The sequence below is a fragment of the Tenrec ecaudatus genome, chromosome 7, assembly GCF_050624435.1.
Source record: "Tenrec ecaudatus isolate mTenEca1 chromosome 7, mTenEca1.hap1, whole genome shotgun sequence".
NCBI classification, from domain to species: Eukaryota; Metazoa; Chordata; class Mammalia; order Afrosoricida; family Tenrecidae; genus Tenrec; species Tenrec ecaudatus.
In genome coordinates, this window is record NC_134536.1 from 52,816,921 (window position 1) to 52,835,794 (window position 18,874).

At 46.9% G+C, this 18,874-nt stretch overlaps 1 protein-coding gene across 1 annotated transcript; it reads left to right on the plus strand.

Annotated features, from left to right (window-relative positions):
* The first annotated feature begins 206 nt into the window (after window positions 1–206).
* LOC142452732 (putative inactive 1-aminocyclopropane-1-carboxylate synthase-like protein 2) lies at window positions 207–2,091 on the plus strand. The gene has a single exon (XM_075553949.1). The coding sequence runs from the start codon at window positions 251–253 to the stop codon at window positions 1,112–1,114; it is 864 nt and encodes a 287-aa protein (XP_075410064.1). The 5' UTR covers window positions 207–250; the 3' UTR covers window positions 1,115–2,091.
* Window positions 2,092–18,874: the final 16,783 nt, after the last annotated feature.

Consider the following 18,874-nt stretch of genomic DNA (forward strand, 5'->3'; position numbering starts at 1 on the left):
GACCAATTCTGCGGAAAGAAGAGATGAGCAGGGCAGACTGGTTTAGATCTGGGGAGGATGGGCAACCCCATGGTCACCTTGATGCGTCTCCTTTACCATCAGCCCTCAACCGATGCCAACTCGCTCTTTAAATGCTTTAAAATGGGGTTTCTTGGGCACGGTGATTTGACCGCATACTTACCTTTTTCTCCTCGATCCAGAAAACGTGGTGGTTCTAAACGGATGCTCCCCTATCTTCTCTGCACTGGCCATGGTTCTGTGTGATGTCGGGGATGCCTTTCTGATTCCTACACCCTTCTGTAGTGGCTTTGCCTTCATCTGCCACGTGTATGCACAGATTGCACTGGTGCCCGTCCACCTAGACAGTCAGGTCACTCGTGAGAACACGGAACCGTTCCAGCTGACCGTGGACAAGTTGGAGCAAGCCCTGCAGGACGCCAAGCTGAAGGGGAGAAGAGTCAAAGGTCTTGTGCTAACCAATCCCCAGAATCCTCTGGGTGACATCTACTCTGAAGACTCACTGAAGACATACCTGGATTTTGCCAAGAGGCACAGCCCACATGTGATTATAGATGAGATATACATGCTGTCTGTGTTCGATGATGCCACCACATTCCACAGTGTCCTGAGCTTGAGCAGTTTGCCTGATCCCAGCAGGACTCATGTGATCTGGGGTTCCAGTAAGGATTTTGGTATCTGTGGCTTCCGCTTTGGCTCGCTCTACTCCCACAACAGGGAAGTGGTCACTGCTGCAGGATCCTTGGGCTACCTCCACAGCCTGTCGGGCCTCACCCAGTACAAACTGTACAGGCTACTACAAAGCCGAGAGTGGATTGACAACGTGTACCATCCCACTAATTGCTCGCGGCTCCGGGAAGCTCACAAGTTTGTGACAGATGAGCTGAAGGCCTTGGATATCCCCTTTCTCAATCGTGGCTCTGGCCTCTATGTCTGGATTAACTTGAAGAAGTACCTGCACCAGTGTACATTTGAAGAACAAATTCTCTATCGTCACTTTGTGAGAAATAAGGTATTGCTGTCCTCTGGCCAGTCCTTCATGTGCAAAGAGCCAGGCTGGTTCCTTGTAGGAAACTCCATGTTACCTGTTACCTGACTGTCAGGTAGACTTGGCGATGGGACACGTTGTGGGAAGACCAGAGGTGGGAAGAGGGAGAAGCCAAGGTATTTCCCCCTCTTTTGCTCTGCCTCTGATGGCTTCTCCCTCAGACCAGCCCTCCCCTCTCGCCCAGGTCATGCCGGTCATCCTCATGGTGGTTTCACTTCCTTCCAGATGATCCAGCGCCTGGCTCTGGCAACTCTACTTCTGTTCGCTGTCTTTCTGCCCATAGAGTGGAAATTCACCATATTTAAGGTGACCAGATATCCCGCTTTGGGCGGGACAGTCCCGATTTTTAACAATTTTTCCCATGTCCCGTGGCGTTTGTTAAAAAGTCCCGATTTTTGGAGAGAATGCACGACAAGCTAGGGTATACGGTTTTCGGCTGCCATGTGGCTATTTCGTCAGGATATGAGTTTTATCAATGGTGTCCCGCTGTACCAACGTTAAAATCTGGTCACCTTAACCATATTGGTTTTTTTTTAACCAAAATAATTTGTTTTTCTGACTGGATACTAAGTAACACTCATTTTTTAAACTTACTATCATCTTCCTAACTTCTAATTCACACCCTGGTCATCCCTCCACTATAGACCCCCCCTCCCCCGACTGCATACCTCATCTTCCTGCCTCCAATTCTTTCTTCTGAACATCCTTAAGGAGAGGCCTGGTGGCATGGTGGGTTACACTTTGGGTTGCTCACCACAAGGTCAGCAGAAAGCCACCGGCCACTCTAAGAGAGCTGAGGCTTTCTATTCCCAAAGCAGTTACTGTCGCAGACACCCGCAGGGCAGTTCTACCCCATCCCATAGGGTGACTATGGGTCAGAATCAACTCCACCCTAGTGGCTTAAGGTCTACCAGCTGATACGTCTGTAATACGATCCGATCTTGCCACAGTCATGCTTAAAATTCTTCCCTGATTTCCTGTAGACTGAGGAAAATCTCTACCTACATGTGGCTATTGAGCACTTGAAATGTAGTCAAAATGTAAATTCAAAAATCTCCCTGGAGTTAAACAATACAAAAAAGTTGATCAAATATATATATCATGAGTAATATTTCATATTGCTTACATATTAAAGTGATAAAGTTTAGAATATACTGAGTTTAATAAAATATTATTAATTAAAATGAATTTTACCTCTTTCTTTTCACTACTACAAGTTTTTTTAATTTGCCCACGGTTTATTTTATTTTTTCTCATTTTCTTTTTTTAAGGATCGGTCTGTTAGAAACTACTTAAAACAGCATATCAAGCCTCCATGGTCTCACACCTGCTTACTGCTTAGCCATCGGCTTACATCTGCTTACATCAGCTTCTCACTTTAGGCTCCTATAAAGCATAGACAGAAGCCCTGGTAGCACTGCGGTTAAAGCTAACACAAAGGTCAGTGGCTTGAACCCACCAGCACGCTCTGGAGAAGAAATCTATGACAGTCTGCTCCTGCAAAGATTGACACCTGGAAACCTTAGGAGGCAGGGTCTACTCTGCTCTGTAGGGTCTCTATGAGTCAGAATGGACGGAAGTGGGTTTGTTTTAATTTTGTATTAAAATATCATTTTATTGGGGGGCTCTTGCAGCTCCTATCACAATCCATCCATCCATGTGTCGAGCGCATTTGTACATTCTCTGCCATCATCAGCCAGCATTGTTTTCTAACCCTTTACTTTCTACTGAGCCCTTGATATCAGCTCCTCTCCCTCCCCCACCCCCGCCCAGCCTCCTCATGACCCCTTGATAAATTTTTAATTATCATTATTTTCATATCTTACAATGACTGCTGTCTCCCTTCCCCCATGGTTTCTGTTCTTTGTCCCCTTGGAGGGGTGTGTTTCAATCATGATGATCAGTTCCCTCTTCCTCCACTCCTCTCCCCTACCCTCCTGGTATTGCTACGCCCTTACTATTCCTGGATTCCGTGTGTCCTGAACTCTTATCTCTTATCTGTACCTGTGCACATGCTCTGGTCTAGCTCGCAGTGAAAGCCAGTATTAAGGTCATGATCGTGGGAGGTGAGGAAGTCACAAGGGATCAGAGGACTATTATACCCTTCACTGGTGCTGTACTGCACCCATGTTGACTCATCGCTTCCTTGTGACCCCCATTGTCTGCAGAGGGGTTTTGGGTCTCTGCTCTGAACCCCCTCCTTCTCAACCACATGGGTGGGTTTAAAACGCAGTAAGGTATGTAGTAGTCCTGCCTCTCAGCCCCACACCCATAACCTGTACTCCTGTATCAGTTAGGATCACATTGTAACCACTAGGGGCAGCGCTCTCCTCCAGCTCTGGGTCCATCTTGCCTGGACCAGAAGAGGAATGCAGACTGAGAATGGTCCAGCACAACCAACCCAACTGGGTGCTGGATTAGAGGGTGAAACTTCCCAGGAGGAGCTCAAAAGCATTGGATATTAAAAATTCGTATTTTGGCTTCTCTCCTTTGCCATGGATTCTCCATTAATGGTTGTTGGTGCTCTTGGATCCCCCAGTAACCTTGGGCGGACCAAGGAGCCGTGGTGGTGCCTGCAGCTTGCATAGTCACAATCGCAGAAAGCCCGGGGAGCGCGCCTTCTCTGACCCACAGGTGGCTGTGAGTTGGAAACAGGTTGGGGGGCTGCTGGTGAATAAGAAAGCAGAGCCTTGCTTTTCTTCTACATAACCCAGGGTCTACAAGCTTAGTTGCCTCCGGGCAAGGGTGGGGGATATGTAAGTCAGGCTGGATATAAAAAACCAGAACTGGAGCCTGTGGTAAACCAGGAACTCACCCTCTGTTAGTGACATTCAACGTAATCCAAGGTAAGTTTTAAAAAATTAATGATTTTATTGACACACAATTTTACTGGCATATAACTCGCAATCATACAATAGTTTGAACATACTGAAGAGAGGTGTGCAATCAGCATTATCATCAATTTTAGAACATTTTCTTCCTTCTTGTACTCGTGGTTATTAGCTCCCGATTTTCCCCCAACTCCAAGAAACCAATTAATCCAGCTACTGTCTTGATAGATTTACCCATCCTGGATTTCATATACAGAAAAACAGACATCAAAAAGCAAAAAAAAAAAAACAAACAAAACAACAACAAACCAAAACCCACGAACAAAATAAAACACAGAAAAGCCTCAGTGGCAAAGTCTGTATCCAGCTTTCTAACCCCTGTTTCCAAGAAATGCTTTGACACAAAGTTACATACACAACAGCAAGAGAAAAGGGCTGCATATTTTCAGGATAAGTTTTTAAGACTTACCTCTTGAGTCTAATAACTAAGGGTCCCTGGTGGAGGGGTGGCTGCACATTGGGCTGTGATCCACAACGTGGGCTGTTCGAAGCCACGAGCCACTCAATGGGAGAAAGAGGGCATTTAACTCCTCTGAAGAGTCCGTTTCAGAAACCCATAGTGGCAGTTCTGCCCGCCCTGTCTGGTCACCGTGAGTCGGAATTGAAATGATGGCCGTATACCCCCATCAACACGTAAAGTCTAGGAAACCCACAAAGGCAGTTCACCCCTACTTATCCTATAGGATCGCTATGAGTTGACATCCACTAGAAGGCGGTGAGTTTGGTTTGCCTCTGGTGGATTGTGTCTCTGATAGCTGGGTTCCATTTGTCCTGAGCTTCTAAGAACCTTGAGAAAAGTGCTGGAGGGAAAGCATCGAAGACAGATCCCCAGCCTGCAGCTCGTGCCATTCCTGGTGTGGCTCAGACCATCCCTGTAGGATGGAACAGTGGTAGGCCTTGTTGCTAATAAAGTGGCCTTGCCCAGGTAATATCCTATGCTCGAGTGCTTGCAGCAGGAGTCAGATGGAAGAAGGAATGTAAGATTTAGGAGATCTTGATCCTGAAGATGTAGGCTGTGCTCCTGTGGCCTCTGACCCCTCTCCAACTCTTCTTCCTCCTTGCCGCCTCGGTCTGTTCTTAACAAATGCTCTGCAAATGTGATTCCAAGACTGCATTTCTCACCCAGGAACTCCATTGTTGGATTCCATGCATCTTAGTCTCCTCTCCCGCCCTACTGGATTGTGACCACCATGCAGCAGCCACTGCCTTTTGCTTATCTCTGATATTCATTAATTACGATTAATATTAAATAAATGGCTAGATGGATGCTTCTCCAAGGTTGCCCACAGTCCTCAACACAAGGCCTTACACTTATTTTGAGATTAATAATACTGCTTGATTGACTGAAAATTGGGCTTCCAAAATATACTCATTAAACGAAATTGCAGAGCCAAAATATAAACCAGATTGTAGGTCTTATTGCCAGTATTTTTGTACGTCAGGAACAACCCCAGATTTGGATTCAGTTTGGGGCCAATTTTGGGGAAGACCCAGGCAAATATGGAGGAGCCAGATTGGGAGAGTGAGTAGCTTCCAGAATTCCAGGGGGACCAACAGCTTCTCAGCCAAGAATTCTCTCTCCAAGGCCAATTTAGAAATTTCTCAATTAATTATTACATTTATTATGATCATCCTTGTCCTGAATTTAATACTGGTGTAGCGAAAGGTATACGGAATCAAGAAGTAGGCAACCTGATTGTTAAGGTCTGACCGTTGTTTTTCAGGCTTTCTGGAGGAAGCCTCTTATCCTCACTGAACCTTTCTACTCAGGTGAAAACTGGGAAGACTCATTCCGGACCCCCCATTTTCCAGGTGTTTGTGAAAATCCAATTGGTTGAAGTGTGTCAAGGGCTCTGTAGACTTTAAATTGCTGTTAAAAATGTTGTGCATTTTTGTTTTTATATCTCATATTGCCTCGATTCATTAGGCGATTTGGAAGGAAATGGTGGAGTAAGATAATAAATTTATGGAAACATTTGCAAATTCAATAATGTCTTATCTTGAGCTATCCATCTAAATAATTGTTTAACCCATATTAATCCTAAAGCCTGTTTTATTGTAGGACATTTTGAAATAATTAGTATAAACAAATACTAATATCTTTCTACACAGAGCCTTTATGTCATTCTGACTGGCTGGCTTACGCATGCACTCACTCACTCACTAACCCACCCACTCACTCACTCACTCACTCACTCACTCACTCACTCACTCACGCACTCACTCACTCACTCACCCACCCACAAACCCACCCACTCACGCACTCACTCACTCACTCACCCACCCACTCACGCACTCACTCACTCACTCACTCACTCACTCACTCACTCACCCATGCACTCACTCACTCACTCACCCACCCACCCACCCACCCACTCACGCACCCACTCACTCACCCACCCACCCACTCACCCACTCACTCACTCACTCACTCACCCACCCACCCACCCACTCACGCACTCACTCACTCACTCACTCACCCACCCACCCACCCACCCACCCACCCACCCACCCACTCACGCACTCACTCACTCACTCACCCACCCACAAACCCACCCACTCACGCACTCACTCACCCACCCACTCACGCACTCACTCACTCACTCACTCACCCACCCACCCACCCACCCACTCACCCACTCACTCACTCACTCACTCACCCACCCACCCACTCACGCACTCACTCACTCACTCACCCATGCACTCACTCACCCACCCACCCACCCACTCACTAACGCACTCACTCACCCACCCACCAACCCACCCACTCACTCACTCACCTACTCACTCACTCACTCACCCACTCACTCACTTACCCACTCACTCACTCACTCACCCACCCACCCACTCACTCACTCACTCACTCACGCACTCACTCACCCACCCACCCACTCACTCACCCACCCACCCACTCACTCAGCCACCCACCCACCCACTCACTCACTCACCCACCCACCCACCCACTCACTCACCCACCCACCCACCCACTCACTAACCCACCCACTCACTCACTCACTCACTCACTCACGCACTCACTCACTCACTCACCCACCCACAAACCCACCCACTCACGCACTCACTCACTCACCCACCCACTCACGCACTCACTCACTCACTCACTCACCCATGCACTCACTCACTCACTCACCCACCCACCCACCCACCCACTAACGCACTCACTCACCCACCCACCAACCCACCCACTCACTCACTCACCTACTCACTCACTCACTCACCCACTCACTCACTTACCCACTCACTCACTCACTCACCCACCCACCCACTCACTCACTCACTCACTCACGCACTCACTCACTCACCCACCCACAAACCCACCCACTCACCCACCCACTCACGCACTCACTCACTCACTCACTCACCCACCCACCCACCCACCCACTCACTCACTCACTCACCCACCCACCCACTCACGCACTCACTCACTCACTCACCCATGCACTCACTCACTAACGCACTCACTCACCCACCCACCAACCCACCCACTCACTCACTCACCTACTCACTCACTCACTCACCCACTCACTCACTTACCCACTCACTCACTCACTCACCCACCCACTCACTCACTCACTCACCCACCCACCCACTCACTCAGCCACCCACCCACCCACTCACTCACTCACTCACCCACCCACCCACCCACTCACTCACCCACCCACCCACCCACTCACTCACCCACCCACCCACTCACGCACTCACTCACTCACTCACCCACCCACTCACCCACTCACTCACTCACCCACGCACTCACTCATTCACTCACCCACCCACCCACCCACTCACTCACTCACTCACCCACTCACTCACTCACTCACTCACCCACCCACCCACCCACTCACGCACTCACTCACTCACCCACGCACTCACTCACCCACCCACCCACCCACTAACGCACTCACTCACCCACCCACCAACCCACCCACTCACTCACTCACCTACTCACTCACTCACCCACTCACTCACCCACTCACTCACTCACTCACCCACCCACCCACTCACTCACCCCCCACCTACTCACTCACTCACCCACCCACCTACTTATCCACTCACCCATTCACTCACCCACTCACCTGCCCACTCACTCATCCACCCACTCACTCACCCACCCATTCACTCACATACCCACTCACCCACCCACTCACTCACCCACCTACTCACCCACTCACCCACTCACCCACTCACTCACTCACTCACTCACTCACCCACCCACCTACTCACTCACTCACTCGCCCACCCACCTACTCACTCACTCACTCACCCACTCACCCGCTCACTCACTCACTCACCCACCCACCTACTCACTCACTCACTCACCCACCCACTTATCCACTCACCCATTTACTCACCCACCCACTCACTCACTCACCCACTCACTCACCCACCCACCTACTCACTCACTCACCTACCCACCCACTTATCCACTCACCCATCCACTCACCCACTCACTCACTCACCCACCCACCTACTCACCCACCCACCCACCCACTTACCCACTCACCCATTCACTCACCCACCCACCAACCCACTCACTCACTCACTCACTCACTCACTCACTCACTCACTCACTCAGTGCTGTCAAGTCAAATCCAACTCCCAGCAACCCTATACGACAGGGTAGAACTGTCCCTGTGGGTTTCTGAGACTGTAATTGTCTCGCCTTTCTCCTGATGAGAAGCTAGTGGTTTCAAATTGCTGAACTTGTAAGTAGCCCAACACATCTTTTAATTTATTTTGTATTTTTTATAAATAAGGTCCTCGTTCATAGTGAAACTGAAGAAGCAATAGGAAATATATTGCTGAAACAAATTCATGTGTGTGCATGTGTAGACTGGCTACCATTTCATGGGAAATGTATTTGTTTGCCTCTAGATGTTAACATTGTCTTGTCTCCTTGCTCTTAGGTTTGTTTAGCCAAATTTTAAGACTGTTTTTAACTTGACGTAGATTGAACAACGGTCCCCATATATATCACACCCCCTGTAAATAAGCGATATTTCATGGGGAGAAAGGACTTCGGCAGACAGGCAGAAGTGAAGGGTTTGAGATGAGGAGCTTGTCTTGGATGAGTCAAAAAAGCAAACTAAAACTCACTGCCAACAAATTGATGCTTGTGCGTAGTGAACCTCTAACAGCCCAATGGAACAGCGTAGACCTGCCTCTGTGCGTTTCTGAGACTCTTTGAGAGGGTACAAAGCCCATCTTTCTCCCTGGATTGTCCAGAAAGTACTTAAATGCAATCACAAGCATCCTACTTGAGACACGCAGAAAAGACAGTGTGACGATGGAGGCAGAGATGGGATTGATGCTGCCGCCAAAATAGGCCTAACCAAACTCACTGCCATCGAGTCGATCCTGACTCACATTGACGCTCGAGGACGAGAGCATCTTTCTCCCTTCATGCAGCCGGAAGCAAGAGACCGGAGCACATTCTCTCAGAGCCTCTAGCTGAGCTGGTTTCTACCAGCACTTTGCTTTCAGCTGGTGGAAACAGAGTTCAGACTGCTTGCTTTAAAAACTGTAAGGGAATAAGTCTTTGTTATTTTTCACCAGATTTTGTCTTAATTTGCTACAGCAACAAGAAACTGAAGGGACTTTGCCTCAAGGATTAGCTACAGATCAGTGGTTCCCACATTTTCCTTCAGCTCGTGAATGAACATGTGCTCACCCTGTGAGGATAGAGCAAATGCCCATAATCTAGTTGAGGAAGCAAAGCAAAGAGATGTAAGACGTGTAGGCCGCATCCTAGACAGGGGCTAAGTCCAGGAGAAACAGGGGTCAGGGGGAGCAGGGTGGGCCACCCACAGGGAGTCTGGCAGGCCTGGGGTAAGAAAGCTCACGCAGGGGAACTTGGGCATGAGTTAAGTAGAGTTTGACGTGTGATGGAAACAGGGCGCTGGTGGCTGTTTGGGAGCAGAAGAGCCAAGTGATGAAACTGTGTGAGGACGAATTTGACTTTACAGTTGGCTTGTTAGTAACCTTTCGTACCGTGGTACAAGACTACATATATAAAACACAACCTTTGCCAACTCTTGCTTTTCTATCTGCGTTCAATGACGTGGGTAAGCTCACCCTGCTGTGTAAGCATCACTTGTTTCCATCTCCAAATTATTTTAGCTCCCTTAACAGAGACCAGTGTCCTTGACCAAAGGCTTCCCCCCTCCTGGCCCCTTCTCAGGCCTGGCATCTGCAGATCATCTTTTCAAATATTTTTTTTTCCTGAAAAAACGGTTTTTATCCGAGGAGTGTTGGAAACAGCCGTGGTGCTGCTCAGTACAATTAACAACACTGTGATGTCAGAAAATGAAAGACGCAGTCCTTTCACTCATTTCTCCCAATTAGATGTAATTGATATATCCCCAAATCTCACCGACTTGTGACTGAAAAAGCAAGAACATTCTTCTTTTAATATCCCAATTACAATTAGGTAATTGGAGCATAGGACACCCCCTTTACTCCTGCTTCCATCTCTCAAGTGGCTCGTGGGCATCCTGGCGGAGCGTGGACCATCACGTGAACCATGTGTTCGGAGCACAGTAGAGCTTTCCGTCAGCTTGCATCTCGCTTCTCCAAGCTGCCCTGGGACGCGTGTGCTTGTGCTTGACCTGATGCTCCCTTAAATCCTCACAGCACAGCCCAGACGACGTGGTATCTGCCGGAATGAAAAGACATCCAGCATGAGGAGTTCACGAGCTTTCTATTTTAGAGTCCAGTCGTAGGAAGAAAGGGTTTTTTTTCCCCTCTCTTTCCTGGCATAAGGCATGGCTGGTGGCGGGGACATCCATTTCCTTTGGGAATGCTCCATCTCCACACTTAGCTAGGCTTCTTCCCCTAGCCCAGACCTTCACTCCAATGATTGCTTATATGCTTCACAATCTTAAGTGACACCTTCTGTGGGGCACCACTTGTCAAATCCTGAGGGCCCTGGTTCACGCCTGACCCCCTCCTCCTCACAAGTTCAACGTTCAGGTTCAGCTTAAGGTAGAAGACAAGCAGGCTGCTGCTGCCGCCGCCTGCGGTGCCTTGGGAACACAATCTTTTGGGTACTCATTTGGATGCAGGTACCTTCAAGAAACCACATGAACCTTCAAGAGCAGCTCAAAATAAATCCATAATTTCCCGACACCCTTCTTAACCTTGGGAAAGTGTTGTATTACTGCTTTGAACATCTAATAGCTCAGGATGAGATAGCTTCAGTTTGTGAGTTCACATTTCTCCCAAATAATACATGGATATTTGCTCCATATTTGTAACAAACAACTGGCCCAGTTTTGCAATGAAAGGAGCTGTGTTATACGGAGCACATCCAGCAGCTTTAATAGATGTTCCTCCAATGTTCCAGAATTAGATTAACATTCTGTTTCCATCCCACTCCTTTATGTCATTTATTGGACGCTAAATATGATTCAGTGCACATTCATTCACTCATCCATTGTTTTTAGATATCTACTGTGGACCCCACACTGCTTATATATTTGCTGTGCTGCTTACATTTAGGTGAAGGGATTGTATGAATACAGAAATAAAATGATAGTGTATCAGCCGATGATTCCAGCATTCCTCCATTGTCCCACTTCTCAGCGATTGCATTTTTTTAAAAACAAAGTGAAGGTTTGTGGCAATTCTATAAGGAGCACGTTGACTGGCACTATTTTTCTTCATGTCTCTGTGTCCCATTCTGGCAGTTCTCAGACTATTTCCAACTTTTTCATACTACAATCACACACATAATAGACTGAGGTATAGTATAAACATAACATTGATGTGCCCTGGGGGGAATGTGACTTGTTTTATTGCAATATTCTACCTCCCTGCCAACCAATATTCTTTATTGCAGTGATCTGGAACGGTATCTGTGATCTCCGAGGTCTATAACTTCTAGGAAAGAATGACACAGTAGGGTACAGGGATAGAAAATGACAGCAGAAATATTTTCAAACAGGCGAAGGAAAACCTTTCTGCTAAGGAGCAATCTGAACAGAGTCGTGAACTAGCAGGAGGAGAGGGACAGCGACTGCTGCCTCCAGTACCCTTGTGCCTCTTATTGGTTTTAGCGATAGATCCTGCCGAGTGTTGCAGAAGCCAATGAAGGATGACTACAAACTGCATGTCTCGGCCTTCCTGCCGCTCGTTGGCTTGGACCAGTTACTGTGAGCAGAAGCAATGCGTGCAGTTTGCAGGTCACCTCTGCGAAGACGTAACCTTCTGCCTGCCAGCTGGGAAATGATGACAACAAACGTGACCCATCTAGGAGACCACACAGAGTGACAGTAAGGCGCAGCCTGACCACAGAACGAAAGGGGGTTCCATTACCCATTAAGCGGTGGTATTTTGCTACAGGAGGGGGTCTTGGAAGTTCAGCTAATTGAGAGCGCAGCCTGGGAAGTTATGTGGGAAAGCAGTGCTTCGGGCAGAGGGAAAGGGTCTGCAAAGACCCTCACGTATGAGCTGAGTTGTAATCCTGAAGGAAGAGCAAGGAGACCCGGGAGTTTGGAGTGGAGTAGAAGGAGATGGGAGTGCTGGTGGCATCGTGGTTATGAGTTGGGCTGATAACCAGAAGGTCAGCAGCACGAGACCACCCGCCGCTCTGTGGGAGAAAGAGGAGGCTCTCTACGCCTGTGAAGAGCTACGGTCTCCAGAACCCACAGTGGGGAAGGGGTTCTCTCTCGCCTGTAGGGCGGGATGCGGGGGACTCCGCTTGCTGGCAGCCAGTTTGCTGTTTTGAGGGAGTAGGGAATGAGTCAGGAAACACCAGGGGGTGGCGCGTGCAAGGAAGGCCTCGGAAGCTTTGCTAGGCTTGGCTTTATTCTTGTAAGCGCTGGATGCTCTGATTGTGGTGTGGAGTGCTCTTTGTGGCACCTGTTTCCCCGAGATCCCTCTGGCTGCTTGCTGAGGAGAGAACAGGGCGGCAAGGTTTGGGGAAGCCTCGGGATGACTTTGAACGTCTTCACAGCAGTCCCGGCAGGATATTATAGTGACTTCAACTAGGATGGTCATGGTGGAGGTCCTGAGAATCCGATTTTTCTGAGATAAGTTTCCAAGGGAGGGAGGCTAGAATGGAAAGTGCTGATGGATTGTAAATGAGAGAAAGAGAGCCATACACGTGCGGGGTATAGAAAAAAAAGGGAAGGCAATAGGAATTGGAAAATCTTACGTGGAGGTGTGGAGGTACGTGCAGTATTTTCTTGTTCAGGAGCTTCATGGGAACACTTTCTCTCTGCATCACTGTGTAACGGATTTTACCTCAGCCTCCGCCACTGAGCCTCGAGAGAGGGAGCTCAGCCCTCGACTTCTCTGTTTGATCTTCTGTAACTGCCTGTGTTCGTCCTGAGCATTCCTTTACCACTGACCTTTTTGAAGAGATGCCCCGTGTCAGCAGAAGCTAGTAATCTCAGAGCAACATACCCCAATTATCTTCCCTCCCAGCAGCGCTCCCGGAGGGTTAGGGCCGGGCTCTGAAATCCCTGTTGACCACATGCACTGTAACTGGCGACAGGGCGGGGAAGCTGAAAGACTGGTCAAGGTCAGGAAGAAGGTGAAATCCCAAGTCTGGGAGTGGACAGCAAACTGAAAAGAGTTCATTCAGCAAAGCAGAGAGCAAAAAGCAGAGTGTATCAAAGATGGAGGTTTACCAGAAGCATGTGGACGAACTAATGATAGTCCAGACTGGGGAGGAGCAAAGGGAAGGATTGACCAGGCTCTCTTTTGTTCCAAAATGGTGAGAGTGTTAAGCATCCTGTACACTGGAAGGGTTAAATAATCTTGAGGAAATAGAATTGTCTTTCTTTCCAAGATCTTATCATAAATTAGATATGGGTCTTATAGGAAAGTATAACATGTGTTGTTACAATCTTCTGCCAAAAGCTGTAAAAACGGCTTGTTCCAGCAAACACTTCTTCATTTCCAGTGGGGGCAGGTGGCAGGGGGGAGGAAGTGGGGGGGGGAATGATCCACCTCTGCCTCAGCTATCTAGGGCTACCCAAAGCCTACCTCCCGGCCTGGCTTTGAATTTTCACCTGCTGAAAGGGTATTTCCAGAATGGTGTGTCACGAAAACTTCACCAGGGCCAGCCTCGATACAGCTGCAGAGACGGAAATACTGAGCACTGTATAGGCACTGAGAACCGAGAAGAAAAGGGAACATTAAACACCCACCTTTAAACCAGGTGAGTGACACATTGAAACGAAATTTCTTACAGAAATGCCACAGTGGGGGCTTTGACAAGCAGGAAGTGCTTTTCTCACAGTTTAAGAGGCCAGGAGTCCGAATCCAGGGCACTGACTGCAAGAGACGGGTTTCTCGGTCTGTTGTGGAGAAAATCAGACTAGCTTGGCTCTTGGTGTTTGCTGGAGCTCTCTGGGCGGCACCTGTCCCGTGATTCCGTGCTTCCCTGCCGAAGCTCCGCTTTCTTCTTCAAATGTCGAGAGGAACTTGTTTGTCAGTCCATTTCGATTTGACTTTTCTTTCTCTCTGTTTTTATTTTTTTAAACCCACTATTTAGGTTAGTGGGATAAGGGCTCCGGATAGGATTTTTTGTTTCTTAAAGAAACATTATATATATATATATATATCACAGACACCTTAAGAAATGAAATCAGCAACAATATCCTATTAAACCTTCCATGCATGTGGTCCATTTTCTCTCCCTCCCCCCTCGCTCCCTCCTCAATAAACTACCCCTGGTCCTATTCCGCCTCCTGGCCTCCTTGTAGTCATCAACGTCTTCTCTATTGATGTATAAACCACATTTCTTTGTTTTCCCATACAGCTATCATGCTATTAAATATTTATCTTTGTAAGACTGACTGAGTTTGCTAAGCAAATTGTTCTTTAGCTTTGCCCATGTCTTGTGGTGTTTGAAAGAGTTGTCACTTTTTTTGATTGATGCGAAATATTTCATAGTATAAATGTACCAGAGCTTGTTTATCCATTCCTCTACAATTGGGGCTTCTGGTTGCTTTCATGTTTTTGCTATTATGGAATTGTTGCAATAAACATAGGTGTGCATATGTCTGCTCATGTATAATTCTTGATTTCTTTTGGGCATATGAGGGGGTGTCCCCCCCCACAAAACCCCAGAATTGCACTGGGCAAAGCAGAGTTTCATAGTATGAAATTTCCCCATTAGGCGAGCATCAAGCAACTCTCTCTGAGTAGTGCACTCAGTGGTGTTGCCTGGGGAGGTTTTCTCTGGCAACAAGTAATTTTTTTTTTTTTTTTTGGTAAAAGCAGTTTCACTTGAACCTCATAGTTTCTGATGGCAGATTTAAGAGAACAGCATGTGGCTGTGAAATTTTGTTTCTTGCTTGGGAAAAATACCTCAGAAACTGTTGTGATGTTGAGCACAGCTTACAAGGACAGCGCTATCAGAAAAACTAAAGTATTTGAGTGTTTTTCTCATTTCAAAGAAGGTGAAATGTTGATTGATGACAAACCTCATTCTGGATGTCCATCAACTTCCGGAACAAGTGAAAATGTAAATTTGTAGTGCATTTGGAATTCAAAGGGGGCCCTAGTCCCAACTGGATTACACTGTAGGGTTGACACCACATAGTTTTGGGGGACACAATCCAATCTCTAGCAGAATATTTATGGAATCAGGATCTCAGCTGAGGTTTTCTATCTAATGATCAAATTTAAAATGAAAATTGCTAGAATCTCAGCCTTGCTTGCATACAAGTTTCTGTTCCAACAGCCTCCTGAGGGTATCTAGAGATGATGATCAACATGTGGATACTTTAATATTCAAAAACCACAAAAGCATTGCCTGTGTTTCTACTTATAACTGGAGATTTCAGCCAAAAGCAAAACAACACATCAATCATGCAGAAGTCAAAGTAGTTGCTTCAAAGCCCAAGTATACTTAATATCGACCTCCTGCATTGCTGTCCTCATTCACATTATCGTCCACCACCAGCATACATCTGTGACATGTCTTCAAGCTGTAAGGTGCTGGCATGGAACAGGGGAGCGCAAAAGATTCTAACCTATAGTCACTTCCCTCAGGGTCTAACTGGTGAGAGGAGACATATTAACAGATGATTATTGGCACTGTATTTGTATGAGTCAGGTAATGCTGCAGGAACAAAGAGTCCCCACATTTTAGAGGATTATCTGTCCCACGTTGGCATGGGAGCCTTGCTCCCTGTGGTCACTCAGGAGTTGACATTGGTGGGGGCTTCCTTTTGACACCCACATACAGTCCTTGTTCTCAGAGCTTCCTTTTAGAAACTACACCGGCCTCGTCTTGCTTCATTGTCTAAAGCAAGTGCATGTGCACATCTAACTTCAAGAGCGTGGGCAAGTGTGATTCCACCATATGCTGGAAGGAGAACCACAGATATTTAGTCAGCAACACAAATACCTACCATAAAATGCATTTGTGAATGATCAAAAAGGCAATGTGGAGGCTGAATCCACGCGCTGCAGGAGTTTAAAAGAGGGAATGAGCAATAAGAGCTGCAAGGTTCACTTATTCTTCCATTCTGCACATATTTATAGTGCATCTCTTAGTTGCAATTTCTCTTCTAAGTGCTGCTTGTCAGCATTAAACAATGGTCCTCTATCCATTTCTCTACAACTCCCACATGTTGATTGAGTGGACCCATGCAAATAAAATGTAGAGGACTCTAACTTGGGGACTGTGCAGTTTTGCCATTTGTATTAATCTGGGTTGACTATGGAAACAAATCCAGAGACACTCATATGAGTGTAAGAAAGAGCTTTATTTATTGAATATTGAGGAAACATCCCATCCCAGATCAAATCTATAAGTCTGATATTAGCCCATATGTCTGATACCAATCTATAAATTCCTCACAAAACACATGACGCCAAATGCAGGAAGATCACAGGCTAGTGGATGGAACGTTGTGGATCCCGTGGTGTTGTGAGCATCTCAGTGCTGGCAGGGGTCTCCACGTGGCTCCTTCACCTCGAAGGCTCTAGTGTAGCTTCATGTGTCTTGTCAGCAAGCGTGTCTTGCAGGGAATGAGTGTGTGTTCCACCTCCAGCTAGCTATTTATCTCCTTAGCACCTCCAACTGAGTTCATCAAGCAGTGATCTGATTGACAGGCTAAACTCCACCCCTTCGCCCCTAAGTCTCAAATTGACAACAGGTGATGTAACTATCACACCATTCCTCTGGCTATTTGAGAGCCGTCTTAGAAGCAGAGCAGAGAGACTCTCTGGATCATCAACAGAGTGCAGCCACCAGCGGTGAGACGACGGAGCAGAGGAGCAGTGCAGAGGCGAAGAGGTAGTGAGGCAGGGTGGTGAGTGGGTGTCCTCGTTCACGGAGGGACAGGCCAAGGGACTGTGACAGAGACTAAAGACCTGAAAGAGACCTGGTCAATGACTAAGAAGAGGCATTACTCTGGGCAAGTGGACTCTTTTTAATGTTTTCTGATTCTGGTTGTGGTAACTTATTACATTCCCTAATGGTCTTGAGTCGTGTGTGTGTGTGTTATATGGTCACTGCAAGGGGTTATTGAAGTACAGCACTGTGGGAGGACCAGATGGTGTCAGAATAGGGTGAACGAAGGGTGGAGGGTGAGGGCATCTTTGACCCCTGCCTTGTGGCAATTTGCCTTGGGCTGATGTGGAATTGGATTGTTCTTCTTCCTCCTGACGCCCCAGGAGTCAGATGTGGCCCCATGCCCTTTTCCTCAATGGCAAAACTGCCTGTGCTCATGAAGGTTACCCTGTAGTCAGGGAAAACTTGAGCTAGGCCTTAAAGAGTGAGTATAACTTAGACACTCGTACAAGGAAGAGAATTCTAGGCATCGGGAACGAAGTTCTGTTTCACATGAAACCAAAATGCCATATGAATAAAGGAATGGAAAAATCTCTTCATTAATCTAATTTGTTCAACTTTGTAGATATAAAGATGGACTGTTTTTAAAAGCCTGATTACATGGTAAGACTAATGAATTATTTATAAAATATAGAATTAATATGGGTGATTTTGATTTATGATTTAAATAAATGTAATGGAATATCATTTTAACAGTTGTATTGGCATATAATTAATACATCATACATGGAATGTTATTGTCAATCACTCTGGTCTAAATAAATTATATTATGCAGATATCAAAATTATTATTTGAACACCTTTTACTGGCAATTTTCTCTTTAACACGTGTTTATTCCCGGAAATATTTTGTTAGTGGGATAATAAGTGATGATTATTCTGAGTAATTATGATCCCTCTCACATTTTTAAAGACTATTATTATTGCTATTAGGTGTCATTGAGTGGCTTTCAACTCTAGTGAGAGGGTAGAACTGATCCATGGGGTTTTCTCAGTCATATTAGAGGGAGACGGTTTTCGGGTCTTTGCCCCACTGGAGCCTATGGGTGGGTTTGGACTGCCAACCTTTCAGATAGTAGCTGATTATTTAATCATCGTGCCAATAAGGCATCTGCAAGGACCTAGTTATCTCCCATGAGAACATTAACCAAACCCACTGCCATCGAGTCAAGTCTGACTCTTGGAGACTCTGTGTTACAGAGTAGAACCGTGATAGGTTTGTTGTGCCAACCTGGCCAATAGGAACATATGGGGTTAATCAGGTGGCAGTTTGGAGGACAAAGAGATAAATGGCTCTGCAAGGCCCGCCCCATTCTCTCTTGCTCTCTGGTGATTGGCTCAACGTGCTGCTGCTTTAGCTAATTCTGTGCCTCAATCCATGTATTACACCACCTGTGGGCCCAGTCAACCTGTGGATCGTGGATCATATTGCTAAATCTTGAGGCTTCTTCGAGACCTGTTTTGCCACACTGCTTGTGTGTACGCCACTTGAGCTTGAAGCTGGTGGATCCTGCCACCTTGCATGCTTGACTATGATATCCTATCGGGGCCTGCTTCGCTAAGCTCCCAGGCCAGTAACTGTTG